Source organism: Prionailurus viverrinus, chromosome B3, assembly GCF_022837055.1.
Source record: "Prionailurus viverrinus isolate Anna chromosome B3, UM_Priviv_1.0, whole genome shotgun sequence".
NCBI classification, from domain to species: domain Eukaryota; kingdom Metazoa; phylum Chordata; class Mammalia; order Carnivora; family Felidae; genus Prionailurus; species Prionailurus viverrinus.
This window is the reverse complement of record NC_062566.1, coordinates 21,547,379-21,569,526: the sequence shown is the minus strand read 5'-3', so window position 1 is coordinate 21,569,526 and position 22,148 is coordinate 21,547,379. Positions and strand designations below refer to the sequence as shown.

The window sequence follows — 22,148 nt, the reverse complement described above, 5'->3', positions numbered from 1 at the left end:
TGGCAAGCTGCTTTCCAAATGTCTGGTCATAGGCACCACTGTGCATGTGCTAATAAGACTGTGAGGGCTCCCTGCATTCTACCTAAATGACAGTGAGATTTCTATCTCCCTCCTACTTTGTAAATGTTATAGGATCCTAACTATTAAAGAGCTGTGGCACTCAGACATGGACTTAAGCAGAGCAGCCCTGCTGGATTCTGGTCAAGGCTGTGAGTGTGGAGCAGACAGTAGATGGTATGAAACTATATCCCCTGGCTTCTTACTGTCCCCAGACTGGCTCAGGAAGCTTCTGTTTCTATCATCTTATACACCCGCTGTGTATCTTTTTCTCAGTTCATCCACCTCACAATGGGGAGAGCTGCTGCCTGTGAAGCTGGCCTCCCTCTGACTACAACTCTAGTGAGAAGTGCTACAGATGTCCCATTAACAACTCCTCATTCCATTTCCCAATCCATAGGGGAGATGTAAGTCTGACCTCTGGTCAAGAGAAGGGGATCCCCGCAACCCTTGGGAAATGTGAGTAGATCAGAAAATGTTAATCCTAAAGCTCAATAAGGGAACTCAAATCTCAAGGCAATAGGTTGGAGTGACCAAGGTCAGTTCTGAGAGTTAGGAACATCTGGGGACACAGACGTGTCTAAAAAGAGTACAGAACACAGGAAACAATGTTTTCCCCATGGAACTGCTTACTTGGTGCCAAATCTGCTCAAGAAAGAAGGGAAAGGAGGTGAAGAGCATATAAGAGGCAGGAGAGAGAAGACATCAGGACACATGGAGCATTCTGAAAAGTGGTAGAGGTCTAGAGGTGCAAGTGTCCTTTCTGGTGGCCTGGAGTTAGGTCACAGATTGGAGTCCTGGGGTGGTGGAGGAAGCACTGAGGTGGGTGTGAAGACTGGTACAGGCCTATGGAAGGCACAGACCCCACCCCATCTGCTCTCTTGACTGCAGTGCTGGGAATTACTTTCTACAGTGGTATTGGAGATGGCACACAGTTGCAGATGGCTCTCCTTGAGCTCTGAGGCTAAGTGGCATGTTGAGCAGGGAACCACATCTATGCTGCAGGGATCACTGGCTGGGCACAAGACTAACTCTGATACATGCAGGCTTGTTGGGCATATAATGTCTCAGCCTCTTTCTCCATTTTTGGTGAGTGTGTGTGTGTGTGTGTGTGTATAATAATATTTAGAATAAAGACCCAATAAAATAATAATTGTTAACTATATAAAAGTTACTTGAAATCACAAAGTGATATGTGAGTGTATCTTATAAGGCAAACTAATAATTCATAACATCTTGCTTTTCAAATATTAAATAGCCTATTCAAGTATTAAATAGCCTATTGATATTGATAATGTTAATAGCATTAATAATAACAACAAGAGCCAGTGTGGCCTCTGTCATTTCAGTTCAGTATTGCTAAGTTCTTCTCTCTTCATCAGATTAAGGGTGAGAATAAATGACACTCATGTGCATTTCACCCTGGGTATTTAGCACTAAATTATTCTCTTTGTGTTAGCTGCATGGCATTCCATCTTTTAGCCACGCACAACAGTAAATGAGGCAATCAGGTTTGTTGTGCTATCATTTGTTATGAGTTAGAGCTCCAGAAACATAATACTCGCCTCCTGTCAACCACATATCAGCATAGCAAGGCAGGAAGGTTTTAAATACTTTCACTCTTAACTGACTTGGGAATTCATCACTGCTTTCTGAGTGGCTCCTTTTCCTGGGTTGACACTTTCTGTTTATCCAGGTCTAGCTTTGCAAATCCTGATTAGAAGGTAGAGATGTCACTTTTAACCCTTATTTATAAGGACTTTCAAAAGCAATGAGTGTTTGCTAAACTATGAAAGAAATACAGCAGTGTGACTCTGAACTTCAACAGCCAATATATGCTCTAAACCTCTATTTCCGCATCTGTAAGTTAGGGAAAATAACTCCCATATCCTAGGGCCACTGTGAGGGCAAAGTATATTCATCAATGTTAGACATTTAGCATATTCCTAACACAGTAGGTTGCTTAATAAATATTAGAAACATACCCATATATTGGGAAGAATTTTGGTTTGTGTCAGATCCAAACTTCAAACTTTGAAAAGATCTTCAAACCTAAATTGACTTTTTAACTGTCAGTCAAAGCAAACCCAATGTGTGAAGACCATTGGTTAGCCTCATCTGATAGGTTGCATGGACACTTGGGAACCCAGGAACTGCCAATAACCAGACAGGAAATCCATTTTACCTTGTGCATTCATTGCCTATGATGTTAGAAGAAATGCAGATTAGTATGTACCCAATGAGCCAAATTTTGGTAATTTGAAAACATACAGAATTTAAGTTCTCTGACAGCCATGTCCTCAGCCCTCCTCTCTCTTCTGAAATGGAAGGTGGCAATGAGCAGAATAACTGCCTAAGGAGACCTCACTAACCATCACTTGTACAACCTTCTGCAGGGTCCTCAACCTCCTTGAGCCTCAGTATTCTGTGCTGAAATTCAAGTCAACACTTGACCCATCAATTGCATAATTTATATTACAAACTTCATAAGATATAAATGTATGTAGATACATTATATCTAATGGCCTACTAAATACCAATATCTCTGCTTTGAATTCAGTAGGTAAAAGTTACCTATGCCTTTTTCCTTGCCTAGAATCAATTGAGACATAAGGGTAGCTATCTGCAGATGGAGATGAGCAGATAACATTTCTGCCCTGTTACCAAAGAAATTACAGTGGATGGTTGAGGATTGCTAATCAAATGGCCCATAACCACTCCACAATCCAGTCTGTAAAATTATGTATGGTCACTGCTGCCTGGTCTAACAGAGAGAGTCAAAAAGACTACACTGTCTGTGTCCATGGACTTAAATGGGAACCAATCAGGAAAGAAGGACTAAGGCCGGTCACCACCCAGCAGAAAAGACCCTCCCCTTGTGAAAAGGAGTGAGAAGCAGAGCAAAAGCCTAGAAGTAACATTAGAAAGAAATCCCTTCATGTAATTTCCCATCACTTCATAAACCAATCAGCTTTTTTAACTGAAACCAGCAGTTCCTTCCAATCACTTTCAATTTCCTTAGGGAAAATAGATTTCCAAAGTCACATAGTCTTAAAATCACGATGCCACCCTTGACTCATGTCCCCCTTTGATCCTGGATCACATCTGGCCAACACCCTTGTCACATCTGGTCACCACGCTGTTCTCAACTCTCAGTGTCTCTAGTGCTTCAGGCCAATTCCTAGCTCTTGGTGTCACCTACCTAGTAGTGAGCCCAGCACATCCTCCCCTTGCTCCACAAACCTCTCCCACTCTGCCTACTGCTTTTACACTTTCATATTTGAATGGTTATGCCATCCTGTCATTTGCCCAAAAGAGGTGTTCATCACCTCTACTAAGTGACCCCCAGTCATTTGTGCTTTGTCCTTATTTCTGTTACCCTCTTATTCAAATCCTTCCAGGTTCAGTTTAAAATATCATCCCCATAAAAAATATATATAAATAAAAATAAAATAAAATATCATCCCCATGATGAGTTTCCCCATCTGAATTCCAAGTGGCTTTCAGCTGTACAGGGGTATTTAACCTTATTATGTAATGTGTCCATTAACTCCTTGGGAGCAGAACTTATGCTTCTGTGATTCTCACTGCATCTAGCATGAGAACACACCCAGTGTAGCTGTTAAATAGTAATCACAGTTAACTAGTGCATCTAAGACACAACACAGACAGAACTTCAATGTGTTTCTCAGACCTCACAGACTAAAATGCAGATTAGACACTTTGAAACCTGTGTTCTAGATCACCTACACTCATGCTGAGTTGCTGGGCATGATGAATGCGGTTAACAGTGTCATAATTCCACATGTTTGAATGAACTAATAGCTTACTACAGTGAGATTTACCCTAATTTTGTGAAATTCTCTCCACTGGATGTTTACCAAACAGGCATCCACATCTAATTTAGCATATATTTTCATGAATCCAGATGTTGTTTCATGGCTTAATTTACTATTTAATGCATCATTCTACAAATAAAATAAACAAAAAATAAACTTTTTTTTTAATTCCTAAAAAATCTTGATTTAAGCACTTGCTTCCAAATATAAGCCATGCCATTATCTTTAAGGAATTTCTTTGTGGACTAGGAAAGATCCCTTTGTAAACTAGGGCTAATTTCAACATTTGTTTGAATTCTTGAGAGTAGAGATAGCAATAACAGAAATGTCTGTTAATTCAGTCCTGCATTAGAGAAGCCAGAGCATGTGGCTCATTAGAATAATGACACCTATTTGCATTCCTTTGTCTCCTAATAGCAGAGAACTGTTGGATTGGGTAATTTGAAACTCATTATACTATCACATTTAGCCTCTGCACTGTGCTCAGATGCCCATGGAATGAGGGAACTACTTGGCCAAGCAGCTATTTTTAGTAAATCAAAAAGATGAAAGACAAGTAAGAGACACACTTAATTAAATAACATTTCTTCTGTTAAAATTATTATATCCTGAGCTGAAACCATATAAGCTGAGGAAAGGTAAAGTTTGTGCAGTTTTTCATTTCTTGGGCAACTGTATATAAACATGATGTATGAAGAAAATCCTTTAAATCACTTTGAATCTGATAGCAATGATATTAAAATTTTTTTAACGTTTATTCATTTTTGAGACAGGGAGAGACAGAGCATGAATGGGGGAGGGTCAGAGAGAGAGGGAGACACAGATTCTGAAACAGGCTCCAGGCTCTGAGCTATCAGCACAGAGCCCAATGCAGGGCTCGAACTCAATGGACCCCGAGATCATGACCTGAGCTGAAGTTGGACACTTAACAGACTGAGCCACCCAGGTGCCCCTGATAGCAATGATATTAATAGCAGATATACAGAAACAATCAACATCTAAATCAAACCAATCTTCAAAATATCAGGCAGATAAAAAAAATAAATTTATCATGAGAGTTCAAAATCTCAAGAATGTTTATATTTGTTTGGGGCTCTCTCCTGAGTTCAAAATACACACACACACACACACACACACACACACAAACTGAGCCCATTTGGTATCACTGATTATAGAAGTGATGAGATCCTATCAGATGTGTATTTTATCACTGAATGTAATAAATGACTTAACTATAGTTGGTTGACTGTTGAATACGAGATATTTTAGTGAAGAATGATTTAGAGGGTCACATATTTTCTTTAACCAAAATTTGCTCTTGTGCTGCCTATCCTGTAAACCATTGTCATTATATCCATTAACTTGATCTTATTTAATTAATGATGAAAAAAATGACAATTTCACTTTTAGTGTTTTGCCTTTGATCAAATAAAGAGCATAATTTTCACATGCAAAGAGGGGTCTAATTTTACATTATACAACTCATTTTCCTTTTGGGGACATGAACAATTTATTTTCCTTCAGGGACATGAATCAGTGGTTCCCAAATAAGATGCCTCAGGATCTTCTGAAGGTTTCATCTCAAGCACTGATGTGCACAGCCTCCACATGGCAACATATTATTTAAATAAATCCTGGTGAAAGTTGCTTTCCATTATGCTGCTTCTCCCAAATAAATGTGTGTTGAATCTCTCCTTGGCATTTAAAGGTCATAGTTTGAAAAAAAAAATATTTTCATCCAACCCAACTTTTGGCTCATCACACACATACACATTTCCTAATTCCAAAAACCTGTTTGAAATGATAGAAGTAATGCAAAAGGAAACCCCTGGAATCAAACAAACTTCCCCTGCCAGTAACAGCAAAGTGATTGTTAATAGTTGTTACTATTAACACCATGTAAAAGAGAACTCCCTGAAGCGCACTGGAGAGTGAACAAATAGAGGAAAAGACTGGAGGGAGTTGGCTCAGAGGAAGGGAATGCCTTTCTACTTAAAAAGCTTTGAGTCAGAGCTGTGAAGTGGCTAAAGCTTGGATGGATTCCTTTGGTCTTCCTGGCTCGAAGAACCAAAGGAAAAGTAGACTATCAGAATAGCACATCTGAAAAATGACGTGTAAAATCCTAGAAAGGAAAGAGCCACGGAGAAGAAATCACAAATTTGATGTAATGGATGTATGTAAATTCTACCCAGATATGTATACTTACCCTGAATTATACATACATGGAGCATAATCCTACCAGCCCAACTAAGGTAGAAGAACCATCTGACATTTCATCTGTTGCCTACTATAGGAAAGACAGTGTTTGGAGTTTTCCTTTGGCCAAGTTAATTAACTAAAAAAGAAAAAAAAAATGACACTCTAAATTTAACAGAATCCAGCCTCTGCAATACAACACTGAGATAGCCAGGAAAGAATTAAAAATATATATTAAATGTAAAAGAAACACAAAAAAGTGACCCAGACTCAAGAGAAAATACAATCAATATGGAATGCTCCTAAGAGGATTCAGATCCTGGATTTAGCATATAAGGATTTTAAAGCAGATTAAATGGCTATGCTTAAGAGTGTAAAGGAAAAAAATGTAATGGTTTGTAATGAAAAAATGTAATGAAAAACTAAGAGTAAGTCTTAGCAGAGGCATTGAAATTATTTTAAAGAAACATATACAAACTCTAAAACTGACAAATACACTAAATAAATTTTTTTTGTATGAATTTAGTCACAGATTGAAATGACATAAGTCAGTAAACTTGAAGACAGAGTGATAAAAATTATCCAATATAAAGAATAAAGAGGGGTGCCTGGGTGGCTCAGTCGGTTAAGCATCCAACTCTTTTTTTTTTTTAATATTTATTTTTCAGAGGTGGGGGAGGGGCAGAGAGAGAGACAGAGAAAAAGAATCCAAAGCAGGCTCCAGGCTCCGAGCTGTCAGCACAGAGCCAAGGCAGGGCTGAAACTCATGAGCCCTGAGATCAGGAACTAAGCCAAAGTCAGACATTTAACCCACTGAGTCACCCAGGATCCCCAAGTGTTCCACTCTTGATTTTGACTATGCTGTCAGCACAGAGCCTGCTTGGGATTCTTCCTCTCCTCCTACACTGCTTATGCTCTCTACCTCAAAATAAATAAATAAATAAATAAATAAATAAACAAACATTAAAAATTAATTAGATTAGACTCCAGATGGAAAAAGAAGGATGGGAGAGAAAAATATTAGAAGAGATAATGGCCAAAATTCCTCAAATTTGGTGAAAAACAAATTTAGAAATTCAAGAAGTTCAGTAAACCCTAGGAAATATAAATAATAATAAAAATACATGCAAGGGGACTTCTGCTTCCAGGAGAATGGAGATGTGTTTTCCCCTATTCCTCTCACTAAATATAACTAGAAAATCTGGATATGACATAAAATATAGGAAGAATCTGAAAGGTAGAAAGAATAAGGCAGACAGGTCTTGGGATCTTGGTACTCAAGAGATGACCCAGTAGTGAGTTCTGTGGCTTTATTCTTGCCTTATGCATCTCAGACTGGGAGCCCAAGAAGCTTAGAAAGAGCTGGTGTTTCAGGTTGAGTACAAGGCAGGAAAAGGCCAGTGGTCCTGATTAAGCCAGTCAGGCAGGAGGACTTTCCCCATATCATTGGAAGGCCAAACATTTTGTTCTGTTCAAGACTTCAACTAGTTGAATGACATCCGCCCGCATTAGAAAAGGCAATCTGCTTCACTCAGTCTATTAATTTAAATGTTAATCATTTCCAAAAACATCCTAACAGACATCCCCCAGAATAATGTTTGACCAAAAATCTGGGCATGTCATCGCCCAGTCAAGTTGACACACAAATTAACCTTCACAGAAGTGAAAAATACAATAACTGTAATAAAAAGTTCGATACATGAGTAAATAAAAAGGATGGAGGAAAGAAAGGAAAGAGTTAGTAAACTCAAAGATAAAACAACAGAAATTAAATAATGTGAGAAACAGGGAGAAAATAGGAGAAAATGAAAGAGCCTCAAAACTTATGGGGATATATAAAAAAATCTAATATTCATGTCATTGAAATCAGGAAATGAGAAGAGAAAGATGATGGAGCAGAAAAAGTATTCAAAGAAATAACTGCTCAAACTTCTAAATTTCATAAAAATCTATAGATTCAAGAAGCTTAGCAAGGCCCAGGCAGAATAAACTCAAAGAAATCTACACCAATGCATAGTTAAATTTCTAAAAACTAAAGGCAAAGAAAATAGTCTTGAAAGTAACCAGAGAAAAATGACATCCTACCTACAAGCAAAAAATAATTTGAATGGCATCAGATTTCTTATTAGAAAACAAGGAAGCAAGCATAAAAGAGCACATCTTTCAAGTGCCAAAAGAACTATCAGTACAGAATCCTATGAAAATATCCATCAGGTATGAAGGGAAAAATCAAACCTCTTCAAATGAAAAAAAACCAAAAAACAAAGATAATTTATTGCCCAAAAAATACCTAAAGACAGTTTGCTAGTTATAAATAAGTTTTATTATAAAATATTTTGTTATTATTTTATTATAAAACAACTTAGTTATAAAGAAGAAATCTTGGAACACTGAGAATAAAAAAAGAACACAGTAAGTAAAAATATGAGTAAATACAATAGAATTTCCTTCTTGTCTTGGGTTTGTAAAATTAAGTATGATGGTTCAAATAAAAATTATAAAACTCTCTGATATGGTTCTAGACATATATAGACAACATCTTTAAGGCAACTGTATTTATAATTATGGGAAGGTAAGCACATGTAAACGGATGTAAGGTTTATTTTTCATTTGATCTGGTTAAATGAAGACACCAGTAGACTGTGATAAGTTATGTATATAGTTAACTCTTGAACAACATGGGTTTGAATGTCCAGCTCCACTAATACACAGATATATATTTTTTTATAATTACAGCATAATACTGTGAATGTATTTTCTCTTCATCATGATTTTCTTAGTAATATTTTATTTCTCTGGTTTACTTTATTGTAAGAATATATTATATAATAGCTATAATATACAAAATGTGTGTTAATCGACTGTTCAGGTTATTGGTAAAGCTTCTCATCAACAGTAGGCTATTAGTAGTTAAGTTTTGGGGAGTCAAACTTATTGCTATGTAGTAGCAACTGTACTTCAAATTTTGAATTTTTCTCTTTTCCCAAGTTAGCAATATTTGTTCTGGGCTGTGGCAGTGAACCAAAGCTCCCAATCAATCATGTGATCACAAGGGTAAACAATTGATATATTTACAACAATTCTGTGCCCATGCAACCATTTGCATGTTTTTCATTTTTAGTACAGCATTTAATAAATTGCATGAGATAGTCAACACCTTATTGTTAAAACAGGCTTTATGTTAGATGATTTAGTCCAACTGTCAGCTAATATAAATATTCTGAGCATATTTAAGGTAAACTAGGTTCAGCCATGATGTTCTATAGATTAGGTACAATAAATACATTTTTGATTTACAATATTTTCAATTTATACTGGGTTTATCAGATGCAATCCCATCACAAGTTGAAGAAGAACTGTATAAAATATTATAAGTCAAAATGTTATCATAATAAAACAACTAATCATAATTGTCCAGCTAACAAACAGGGAGACAGAAAAAAGAAAATAGAGAAATGAGAAAAAGAACAAAAAACAAAAATAAATAAATAAAATGACAGCCTAACATATCAAAAGATACATTATATGTAAATGATGAAAATATACCAATTAAAAGACATAGATTGACCACGTCATTAAAAAATATTACGTGGCTATATGATGTCTATAAGAAACTTATTTTAACATAATGATATATAAATATTGAAGAGTAAAAATAAGAAAAATAAATACCACTCAAATATTATTCAAAAAGAAAGCAAGAGTGTCTATGCGGATATCAGACTGAGTTCAAAGCAAAGAAAATCACCAGAGACAGAAAGGGATATTATATTATGATAAATGGTCAAGCCACCAAGACATCACAAACTGATTGAACTAAAAGCAGAAACATACAAATCCACATTTATATTTGGAGATTTCATTATCTCTTTCTCAAGAATTGGTGTAAAACAACTAGACAGGAAGTTGTAAACATTAGTCTTAACTAACGCAGTATTATAAGAAAAGGAAACAAAAGGTGAAAAGATTAAGAAAAAATAAACAAAACTATCTTTCTTTTGTTGTTGTTGTTGTTTTTAATCTGTACACCTTTATTTTCTTTTCATGCCTTATTTGCACAGGCTAGAATTTCCAGCACTATGTTGAGGTAAAAGTGGTAAAAGCAGACATCCTTGCCTTATTCTCAGTCTTAGGAAACCATTCAGTCTTTTTTTACATTAATTGTAATGTTAATTACACGTTTGCATTGTGACTGTTTGTAGAAGTGTTTAATCAAATTCTGGGATGTCCCATCTATTACTAGTTTTCTGAGAATTTTTACCATGAATAGGTGTTAATATTGTCAAATGCTTTTCCTGCCTCAATTGATATTATTATCTTAGCTTTCTTCGTTATTATGTTAAAATAGTGGATTATATCTCAGTCTTGCATCCCTGGAATAAACTCTACTTGGTCTTGGTCATTGTGTATTATTCACTTTGTTGTTGAACCCAATGAACTAATACTTTGTTAAGAATTTCTTTGTGTCTCTATACATGAAGGATATTTGTCCAAAGTTTTGTCGTTTTTGCAGTATCTTTGGTTTTGGTGCCAAGGCAATCTGGCTTATATAAAGAAAACTACAAAACTCTGATGAAAGAAATCAAAATAGAGCTAAACAAATGGAGTTATTTCATGTTCATGAACAGTAGGACTAAATTATGTCAAGATGTCAGTTTTTCCCTACTTGATCTGTAGATCCAATACAATCCCAATAAAAATCCCAGCAAGTTATTTTGTGGATATTGACAAACTGACTCTAAAGTTCATGTGGAGAGACAAAGGAATAACCAGTACAATACTGAAGAAGAGCAAAATCAGAGAATTGATACTACCCAACTTCAAGACTTACTGTAAAGCTACAGTACTCAAGACAGTGTGTATAGTATTGGCAAAATAATAGGCAACTAGATCAATGGAACAGAACTGAAAGCTAAAAAACAGACCCACACAGTCAACTGATCTTTGACAAAGGAGCAAAGGCAATACCGTGGATAAAAGATAGTCTTTTCAATAAATTGGTGTAGACATCCTCATGCAAAGAAAAAAAAATGAGTATCTAGATACAAACCTTATACTTTCACAAAAATTAACTCAAAATGGATCACAGACCTACATGTAAAATTCAAAATTATAAAACTCCTAGATGAAAACACAAAGAAAATCCAGATAACCTTAGTTTTTAGATATAACCTCAGAGATGTGATCCATTAAATAAATAATAAGCTGGACTTCATTAAATTAAAAATGTCTGCTATGTGGGGATAACTGGGTGGCTCAGTTGGTTAAATGTCCAATTTCGGCTCAGGTCATGATCTCACGGTTTGTGGGTTCGAGCCCCATGTCAGGCTCTGTACTGACAGCTCAGAGCTTGGAGCCTGCTTCGGATTCTGTGTCTCTCTCTTTGTTTGCCCTGCCCCCCCCAACTCTGTCTCTGTCTGTCAAAAATAAATAAACATTGAAAGAAAAATTTAGTTAAAACAAAACAAAACAAAAAGTCTGTGTGAAAGATACTATCAAGAAAATGAGAAGATAACCTGTAGACTTGGAGAATATATTTATGAAACACATAGCTGATAAAGAACTGGTACACAAAATATATAAAGAACTCTTAAAACTAAACAATAAGAAAATAAACAACCAGATTAAAAATGGGCAAAATCCCTGAGCACACACCTCACCAAAGGAGATAAACAGATGGAAAATAAACATATGAAAAGACATTTAGTATCATATGTCACAAAGATATTGTAAATTAAAACAAGATACCATTAGACACCTATTAGAATGGATAAAATCCAGAATACTGATAACACCATACGCTGGTGAAGATGTGGAGCAAAAGGAACTCTCATTCTTTGTTGGTGGGAATGGCAATTTGTCAATTTCTTACACAGCTAACCATATACACACTATATGATCCAGCATTGGTGCTTCTTGATATTTAACCAAAGGAGTTGAAAATGTATGTCCACACAAAAACCCGCACACAGATGTTTTTATCAGCTTTCTTCATAATTGCCCAAACTTGGAAACAACCAAGATGTCCTTCAGTAGGTGAATGGATAAATTATGGCACAAGCATACAATGGAATATTACTCAGCACTAAAAGGAAATTAGTTCTTCAGCCAAGAAAAACATGGAGAAACCATAAATACATATTACTAACTAAAAGCAGCAATCTGACAAGGCTTTGTACTATGTATGAACATTCTGGAACTGTATGACATTCTGGAAAAGAAAAAAATATGGATACAGTAAAAATATTTGTTAGGGATTGAGGGAAGGGATGGTGAATCGGTGGAGTACAAAGGATTCTAAGGGCAGTGAAACTACTCTATATGATAATATAATGTTGGAAACATTTATCAAAACCTATAGAATATATAACACCGAGTGAACCCTAACATAAACTATGGGCCTTAATTAATAATAATGTAACAATGTTGGTTCATCGATTATTAAAAATGTAATACATTAGTACAAGGCTGCTGATCAATTTCCAGGAACACATTCTTCTGCTTTTAAAAATCAAAACTTCGCATAGCATGAGTACAAATGGATAGCATGAAGAAAGAAGGAAACAGTTTGGTTCTAACCCTGCCTCCCAACATCTCAGAAGGGAGGATGGGGCTGCAGGCACACTTTCAGAGACTGCAAAGGTGTTCACCTAATGAATACTTATTTGTTCAAGAAACACGTTTCCTAAAACGTGTACAGGGTGAGCAGTAAGGGTGAACATCACAGTGTCATTGCTTTTATGGAATATTCTATTAAGAAGTGAAGATCATGGCTGGGTACTGGAAACTGAGTCATGAATGTTGGCTCCTTAGAGGATATGACCTGCAGTCTGAGAAGTAAAAATAATTGCCAGGAGCGCCTGGTGGCTCAGTCGGTTCAGCGTCCGACTTCAGCTCAGGTCATGATTCGTGGTTTGTGGGTTTGAGCCCCGCATCAGGCTCTGTGCCGACAGCTCGGAGCATGGAGCCTGCTTTGGATTCTGTGTCTCCTTTTCTCTCTGCCCCTCCCCTGCTTGTGCTCTGTGTCTCTCTCTCAAAAATAAATAAACATTAATTTTTTTTTTAAAAAAAAAGAAAGAAAGAAAGAACTGCCAGGTGAGGGCCTGAAAACACTTCTCCAGGATCATATTCTTTATGGTATGTGCCTCGACACATAATTCTTTGTTAGAGACAAGAAAACTAGTCTGTGAGGACAAAGGTATGAGGACTCCACAGCATTCCAGTCTTCTCAAGCAGACTGCCACCCATATTGTGTTTATTCACATATGGAACCCAAGTTCTGAATGAATGTGGAAATAACCCCAAAAGTATATCCGTGGTTCTTACTTGTGAAAATAACTTACAGCTGCCAAATTTCAGAGGGCAAGCATGGGCATCCATCGGGAAGTCCTCAAGTTGCATTGGGCATTCTGCAGAAATAGTCAAGCTGAAAAATAAGAGATGAAGACTTTTTAAATGACTCACCAATTCTGGCTATTTACCGAGCAACCACCATGTTCCATAGAGCTATATTAAGTACTTCAGTCATTATTTTAATTACCATCTTTTATGAAATTGTCTGCCTGACCCACCAAATTATATAGGTTTGCATTGAAGATGGATATCATTTAAAAATATGGCTTAAATAAAATCTAGTCAGTTCTGTGGCTTCGTGTGTCTATACATACATTACCACTTGTAAAGTAATTCCAGGTGCCTTTAAAAATGATTTATTGTTTGTTTCCCATTCCTAACTCAGAATAATCAAAACATTTCCTTGGACAAGGTTGAAATATATGTATTTTATAAAATAGGTTATAAGCTCAAGAAATATAAATGTATAATAAATTCTCAGTCCAAATTCTGACCAGAAACTGGTTACAATTATTGTGTATTGGACTGATGACATGAAACAGAGTAGATGAATTGTGTCATGACAGCAATCTTCTGGTACAACCTAATTGTTTTTAACCCATGTCTGGTCTTGCAGATAGTAATACTACTGTCTGCTACGACTGCCACCAATACTCAAACAGCAATGGACATCATATCCACCAGTTGTATGTCAGGCACTGTGATAGGTGCCTTACCTGCATTAACACATCTAATCAGAGTAGCATTATGAGATTTGTTGCTATTAACATCCAAGTTTACGAGAAAGGAAAGTGATGCATAGATATTAAAAGATCAGGACAAGGATGCAGAGCTATGAAGTCAGGGAGTAATGATTTAAGCCCAAGCCTCTGACTGCAGTGGCTTCCTGACAGCACGTCCACCACACACTAAGTAGGAATGGGTTCTGTACAATTCCAAAATTGCCATATTGTTGTGCTTTTATTTCCCTACAGACTTTACTAATTAGATAGTGAATCTAAATTTCATTAATGAGTTAATCTTCTGTTTCTTAAATTTCTTCTTCTACTATTTAAAATGAAATTAAATTATATAGAATGAAATCAAAATATAAAATATTCACCTTTAAACAGATGTTATAGTTATATTTTTAGACAAATAATAATTCAACAAGATATTAGCACCATTGGTCCTTCCCTCTTATATTGAGTCCAGATCTTGCCTTTGTGCCCAGAGTGAGAATAAAAATGTAAAAACATTCATTTTTACCTTCACTACTTCCTCCTGTTAAAACAGATTAGCCTTCTGCTCTAAGTACCTAATTCATAGTTAATGATTACAGACAAAGAAGTCAATGTATGTATACTGTGAATGAGACAAATTTACGTGTTAGTGCAAGAAAGGTCTGTGCTGATCAAAGAGAAGAAATCCTCTGCTGTCTCTGGTTTGAGGGGCCATTCCCCCAAAGATGGAGTGACTTTTAGATGGTGTGAGTGCACATAGATGAGAACACATCATCAAAGTATGACATGCAGGCAGGGAGATGGTATTTAAAATGATATGTGGTATATGTTCATAGAAGGAATGGAAATATACAAAAGAATTTTAAAGGAGAAAACTACAAGTAGGTATCATTTCACTTGTAATTTCACTTGGTAAATTTTTTCTATATATTAAAAAAACTTTTTTAAGTTTATTTATTTTGAGGGGGGCGTAGGAGGGGCAGAGAGAGAGTGAGATAGAAAATTCCAAGCAGGCTCCATGCTGTCAGTGCAGAGCCCAATGTGGGGCTCGAACTCACAAACAGTGAGATCATGACCTGAGCTGAAGTCAGATGCTTACCCTACTGAGCCATTCGGGTGCCCCTGTACAGATAATTTTGACATGTACATGTATTTTCTTTCATTCTTGTCTTTTGTATATCTAACATTAGAACAGGTTATTTCCCACATGAAGATCTCTACATAATGATTACTTTGAAAGATGAACTATATAATTATAAGATGCAGATGTCTGGACTATATGTACGTGTGTAAATATAGAATATATAACTATATATTATACACATATAACATATATACAAATGTACATATATAATATATTTCATATTATGCATATATAATATATATTCCATATACACATACATATGTGTATGTATAACATATATACATATATATGCATATGTTTCATATTAAATCAATTATGTATAATAATAAATAATAAAATAATGTATATATATTAAACTAGCTATTTTTTTTTATTTTTTTTTTCAACGTTTATTTATTTTTGGGACAGAGAGAGACAGAGCATGAACGGGGGAGGGGCAGAGAGAGAGGGAGACACAGAATCGGAAACAGGCTCCAGGCTCTGAGCCATCAGCTCAGAGCCCGACGCGGGGCTCGAACTCCCGGACCGCGAGATCGTGACCTGGCTGAAGTCGGACGCTTAACCGACTGCGCCACCCAGGCGCCCCTAAACAAACTAGCTATTGTTAGACTTTTAGATTGTTTTACATGATAAGTAATCTGCAATGGACTTCTTCAAGCATAAACTATGTATGAGGACTATTATTAGAGACTATGAAGTGGATAAGGTAAGTATTTACTTACTAGAATTAAGAAAATTATGACTTAACAATCACAGCCTGTGAGGAAAGCCTTCAGTCAGCACAAAAGAAAATAATGTTAACTTCATTTGGTTTTTAGCGAATTTAAGAAATTTTTAAGGTAAAGCAAATAGAGGGACAGAGAACTTAAATGAGTCAAATATGTTTTAGAGAATAAATTCACACTGAACTCAGAAAATCTAGAATTTTCTTCAGAAGCAAATTTTTTAGTAAGAAAATAGAAAGTGTATATAAAGCTACAATGCCAGGTACAAAGCAATGAATGCAAAAATAAGCACAAGAAATAACAGTGCCGTAGGAGCTTGGAGGAGAACAGCTTTGATTTGGAGGTTCTGTGCTGGTCTACAGCCTCTGTTCAAATATTTTAGGTGTAAGGAAGACCCTGGGCTCAGATAGTTGGGGTAGTGTGGAGTGGAGTGGAAGTGGGGATGCTTCAGGTGATTCTGGCCATCCTAGCCCAGCCACAGGTACTACAGACTTGAACCAGCAGATCCAGTTCTGCAGTCTTCAAGTTGCCCCCTACACATACAATATTGACAACTTTATGGTCCCACTCCCATCATCAGGCTGATGTGGAGATGGTCTCTCCAGGGCAGAATCTTCCCTCTAGATACTGCCACGTCTGCCAGCTCACATAACTGAACTTCTGTCCCCCAAGAAACACTTTATTGCCCACTGGGTCTAGAGGCTGACTTGAAGCCAGATCTGTTGGTTTTTTGACAGTGTGGTGAATCAGAGTTAATTTCTCTTCCTTCTGTGCTTTGTGGTGGTACTTTGTTTCTATGTCAATGGCCACTGGAGGCACCACCACCTGGCATTTCTATTGTTTGCTCCTACTTCTCAGAGAAGATCCCCTCAGAGAGACCTGACCTCCCACCTTGGAAACACTGCTCACTCCTGGATTTTTCCCTTCTCCTCATGTCTTCCTTCATTCTTGGCCAACACCCTGTATTTATGAGGTATGAGAAGCCTTTCTTTTTGCCATAGTGGTCTCAACTCTTACTAAAGACAGCATCTTCTGTCCTGCTTTATTCTGGTTCCTTGGTCCTGAGAGCTGCCTACCTTCTGAAAACCACTGCACTGACATTTAAAGAAATGATAAGGATTGTACACCAAGGAGTCTGCTTTCAGGATATAGCTGGAAAAGTGGAGGATGTAGTGATGGTGGGCAGAGACATGTGGACGGAATTTAGCTGAATCTAAAAAGAAGAATATGTTAAAGAAGAAATAATCCCAGTAAAAAATATAAAAATAAAAAAAATATAAAAATAAAAAAATATATAAAAAAGATGATAAGGATTGTACACCAAGGAGTCTGCTTTCAGCATATAGCTGGAAAAGTGGAGGGTGTAGTGATGGTGGGCAGAGACATGTGGACAGAATTTAGCTGAATCTAAAAAGAAGAATATGTTAAAGAAGAAGTAATTCCAGTAAAAAATAAAAAAAATAAAAAAATATATAAAAAGATGGTAATTCTACAATTGCTATCTCAATAAATGATATCATTAAAGCCTCATGGATTGTTCCCCCATTTTAACAGACTTCCTTAGGATTAGAGTTCCAAACACTGGAAAAATATATGATAGTGTCTTTCTTCTAAAGGATGAACGCATTATTCAGCTAAATCCCCTTAAGTAAATGTTTCAGCCTCAGTAGGGGAACAACATTTAAATTTTTTATCCCTTTAAACATTTCAAAAATGGCCTATGCTTTCATAATACAAAAAAATATATATCTCTAGGTAAGAGCGAGCCTTCCATTGATGGGGTCTCTGAAATATAGAGTACCTTGATGTATAACCAACCTCCTTCATAGAGAATTGAGATCAAAGCACTCTATGGAATAATGGATTGTCCTAGCTCAAAGGAGTCAGACTACCTACCAGAAACCTTCACTTTTCAGTTGAAGGAAATGAAGCCCAAAAGGTTAAGAAATATGCCTTACAGAAAAACTTCTCTAAACTACTGGTAGATCCAAAAATCCAGCATTTCCACACTCCTGCCCCAGAGGTCAAATTTCTATTTTGCTCCTAATCTCTGTTAAGACATTCAAGCATTAACTTATTGAAACAAGCATCCCAATTTTCAACAACATTTTAATTTTAGGGTCAAGAAATGACATTTTGTGAGTTAAAATATTTGCTTCAACTTGGATTTATATCATCCTAATCAAGGGTTTAGGGTCCTAAACTCACTAAAGAATTCTCTGCTTGACCAGGGGAAGGTCACAGTGGAGAGAACTTTAAATGGTTAAAACAGTGAAATTCTAGAGTAGCTTTGCCATTAACTAACTGTTTTACCTTTGTAAAACTGTCTAACTTCTCTGGTCCAGTCTTCCCATTTGAAAAAGAGACATAATAACAGTTGTTTTTACTCTCTGAGAAAAAAAAATACTTAAGTGTGAAAAGGGGGTTAGTCTCTAGCTTCCCACCCAATATTCTCTTCAGATTTGAGCGTTTTCATTTATATGAAAACACTGCATCAGTGCAGTAGAAGATGTGGTGGTGGTAGGCAGAAAAATGGTCCTACAAAGATGCCCATGTCCTTACCCCTCAAACCCCCAAACCTATAGATACATTACTTTAAATGGCAAAGGAACTTTGCAGATATATTAAATTAAGGCCCTTGGGACAGGGGGGAATATCCTGGTTTATCCATATAAGCCCAGTATAATCACAAGGGTTATTTTGAGAGGGAGGCAGGAGTATCAGGAGATGTGATGTGAAAAGGAGATGTGATGGCAGAAGCAGAGGTCAGAGTCTGTGGCCATGAACTCAGGAAGGCAGGTGGCTTCTAGAAGCTGGAAGAGGCAAAGAACAGATTCTCACCTAGAGAAATCAGAAAGAATGCAAACCTACCTACAACTTGTTTTAACCTTGTAAGACCCTTTTGGACTTCTGACTTCCAGAACTATCAGGAAATGAATTACTTGTGTTTTAGCCAGTAAATTTGTGATAATTTGTTACAGCATCAATAGGAAAATAATGCAAAGTTTTGTACTTATAAGTGAGGTACTACTGTAACAAATACCTAAAAGTGTGAAAATAAGTTTGGAATTGGGCAGTAGGCAGATGCTGAAATTCATATAGAGATTTACAATACATAAAACTTTCCTTCCTTGAACAGATTGCTAATTGAAACATGGATGTTAATTATTCTGTGCTGAAGACCTGCAAGGAAGTGAGGTGTATGGCAGAGAAAACTGACAATACATGGTCATAAAGACACTGTTGATAGGAATATGGACATCAAAGATCTTGCAGACAAAGGCTCAAAAGGAAATGAGGAACATGCTATTGGAAACTAACTGGAAAAAATGAGATCTTTCTTATATAGTGACAGAAAACTTAGCTGATTTATATTTATAATTATGTGGAAAGCAAAACTTACAAGCAATTGTAGTAGGCTAAATAATGACCCCCAAAGATATCAGATCCTAATTCTGGGAAGTTGTAAACACTATCTTACATGGAAAAAGGGTCTTTGTAGATGTGATGTAAGTTAAGGGTCCAGAGATGGGGAGATTATCCAGGTGGGCACTAAATGCAGTCACAAGGATTCTTACATGAGAAAAGTAAAAGTAGATTACAACATACATAGAAAAATATAGGTGATGCATGAAAGCAGAGGGTGGTTTAAAGATGCTATTTGCTTCTGGCTTTGAAGATGTAGGAAGATGCCCTGAGACAAGGAATGCAAAGTATGCAGCTCTACAAACTAGAAAAGGCAAGAAAATGGATTCTTCCCTAGAACCTCTAGAGGAAATATGGCCCTGACACCTTGATTTTGCCCTTTGACACAGATTTCAGATTTATGGCTCCAGAAGCATAAAAGAATAAATGTGTGCTGTTTTAATCCACCAAGTTAGTGGTAATTTATTACAGCAGTCATAGGAGACTGATACAATGATGAATTTGGATATTTAGATGAAATTTCCAAGCAAAGTGTTGAAGTTGTGTCCTGTTTTCTTCCTCTTGCTTATAGTAAAACATGAGAAGGAAAAGATAGGTTGAGGGAAGAACTGACAACAAAAAGGGGACCAGGACTTGATGATTTGGGAAATTCTCAGATTATCTGGGTTGCAAAAGATGCTATAATTAGGAGATTCACTGTCAGGAAAGAATGCTCTTAAAATAAAGACTAGGGTGTGGCTGGGCGACCTTTTGCTAAAGCCTCAAAAGTGTCAAAAGGTCAGAGTATGCAGTCACACAGTAAGTAGGCTCTTTGAGATTAGGTGTGTGACTCCTGAGTCCCCTTAATCATGTAAACAAAAGCCAGGAATAAAGACTAGATTATTAACGAAAGATTTATGTAGGAACCTCTTATCTAATGGTGTGAATTCTTGAGACACACATAGGGAACCCACAAGACTTCTGAGAATTTTATACCAGCAGAAACACTGCCAATTTGTACTGAAAAGGACAGAGAGAGGGAATAGTGCTTCATTTTTTCCTGACATTTTCTCCTCTTTCAAATGGGAATATCTGTAATTGTTATACGCCTGTCCAGCCATTTGATCTTGGGAACAGAAACTTGTTTCTTGAGTTCCACAAATTCATAGATGGGAAGGAATTGCACTCAGAGTAGATCATACCCAGATCCTCTTGTATAGCTGACTTAGATAACTCAGATTTGGAACTTTTGAACTGGCAAGATTTGGGTGAGATTATGGACTTTCATTTAACAGCTGTAACGAATTTTGAATTTTGGAGATATTGGGATGGGGTTAATTATTTTGCATGTCAGACATACATGAGTTTTGAAGGGGACCAGAACACAGATTGTGGTAGGCAAAATAATAACCAAGGTGTCCTGTCCTAATCCTTCCTACCTACCAGAGCCAAAGGAACTTTTCAGATGGATGGTATTAAAGCTTTTGAGATGGGGAGATTATCCTGGGTATTCAGGTGAGCCCAATGTAATCACAGGACTACTTATAAGAAGGAAACAGAATCAGAATCAGAGAAAGATGTGATTATGGAAGGAGTGATGGGCCAAGGAAGGCACACATCTTCTAGAAGCTGGAAAAGGAAAAATATATTCTTCCCTAGAGAATCTGAAAGAAACACAGTCTTGCCAAAAGCTTGGTTTTAGCCGTGTAAAACCTGTTTTATACTTTTGGTATCCAGATCAGTGAATAATAAATATAAATTGTCTTATGGCATTATATTTGTGGTAATTTGTTACAGTGGCAATAGGAAATAAATATAGTAGTCTCCCCCTCACCAAATAAATAGTATTACTAATCAAATAACCAGTCGTTAGTGTGCTGAACAGCAACCCCATGTATATTTTGTTTTTTAAAAAAACTTTATTTATTTTGAGAGAGAGAGAGAAAGAGAGAGAGAGAGAGAGAGAGAGAGAGAGAGAGAGAGAGAACCCATGCAAGCAGGGGAGGGGCAGAGAGAGAGGGAGATAGAGAATCCCAAGCAGTCTCCACCCTGTCAGCGCAGAGCCTGACACAGGGCTCAGTCTCCCAAACTGTGAGATCATGACCTCAGCTGAAATTAAGAGTCAGATGCTTACCAACTAAGCCACCCTGGCACCCTCCCATGTATATCTTAAAACAATTTTCCAATGTTAAAAAATAAATTTGGTAATATTAGCCAATATATAAACATCTCACAAAGTGCTTGCTACAATGAAAACTCAGACCTTGACAATGAAATAGCATTTCATGCAAAATGTCCTGGCTTGGTCAGTTTTTGAACTGTACACCATGTACATGAGTTATATTCACTCAGTGGAAACATAACTTCTCTAGAAAGATGTTACAGTGACTCTCAAGCAATATATGAAATTTATTTGGGGACTCTTAGAATTAAATAGTTCTAATGATTGGTGTTATGGGAAAGAAATAAGGCGCAAATTGGTCGTTATACTTTTCTAGCCCAGTGAGTCTTTGTAAAGAACAGATGAATGCTTACTGTAGATAACTTTATATTTACCATAGCTGTTCCCTTATGAAAGGCTTCAGGGTTTGGAGATGGAGCAAAGATAATGCTACTCACCTGGCATTCCTGCCGGCAGCATCTTTACATCTTGTACTGTAGCCTCATCGTGCTGCCTCTCGTGTGGGGCTGTGAGGGACCCTTTAAC

At 36.7% G+C, this 22,148-nt stretch overlaps 1 protein-coding gene across 2 annotated transcripts in view; it reads right to left on the bottom strand.

The window, feature by feature from the left end:
* GABRA5 (gamma-aminobutyric acid type A receptor subunit alpha5) overlaps nt 1-22,148 on the bottom strand; it is a 79,507-nt gene that overhangs the window by 15,718 nt on the left and 41,641 nt on the right. For both annotated transcript variants that reach the window (XM_047864613.1, XM_047864614.1), the window contains exon 5: nt 13,436-13,518. In XM_047864613.1, coding sequence (XP_047720569.1) covers nt 13,436-13,518 — 83 coding nt within the window. The remainder of the gene's footprint in view (nt 1-13,435; nt 13,519-22,148) is intronic.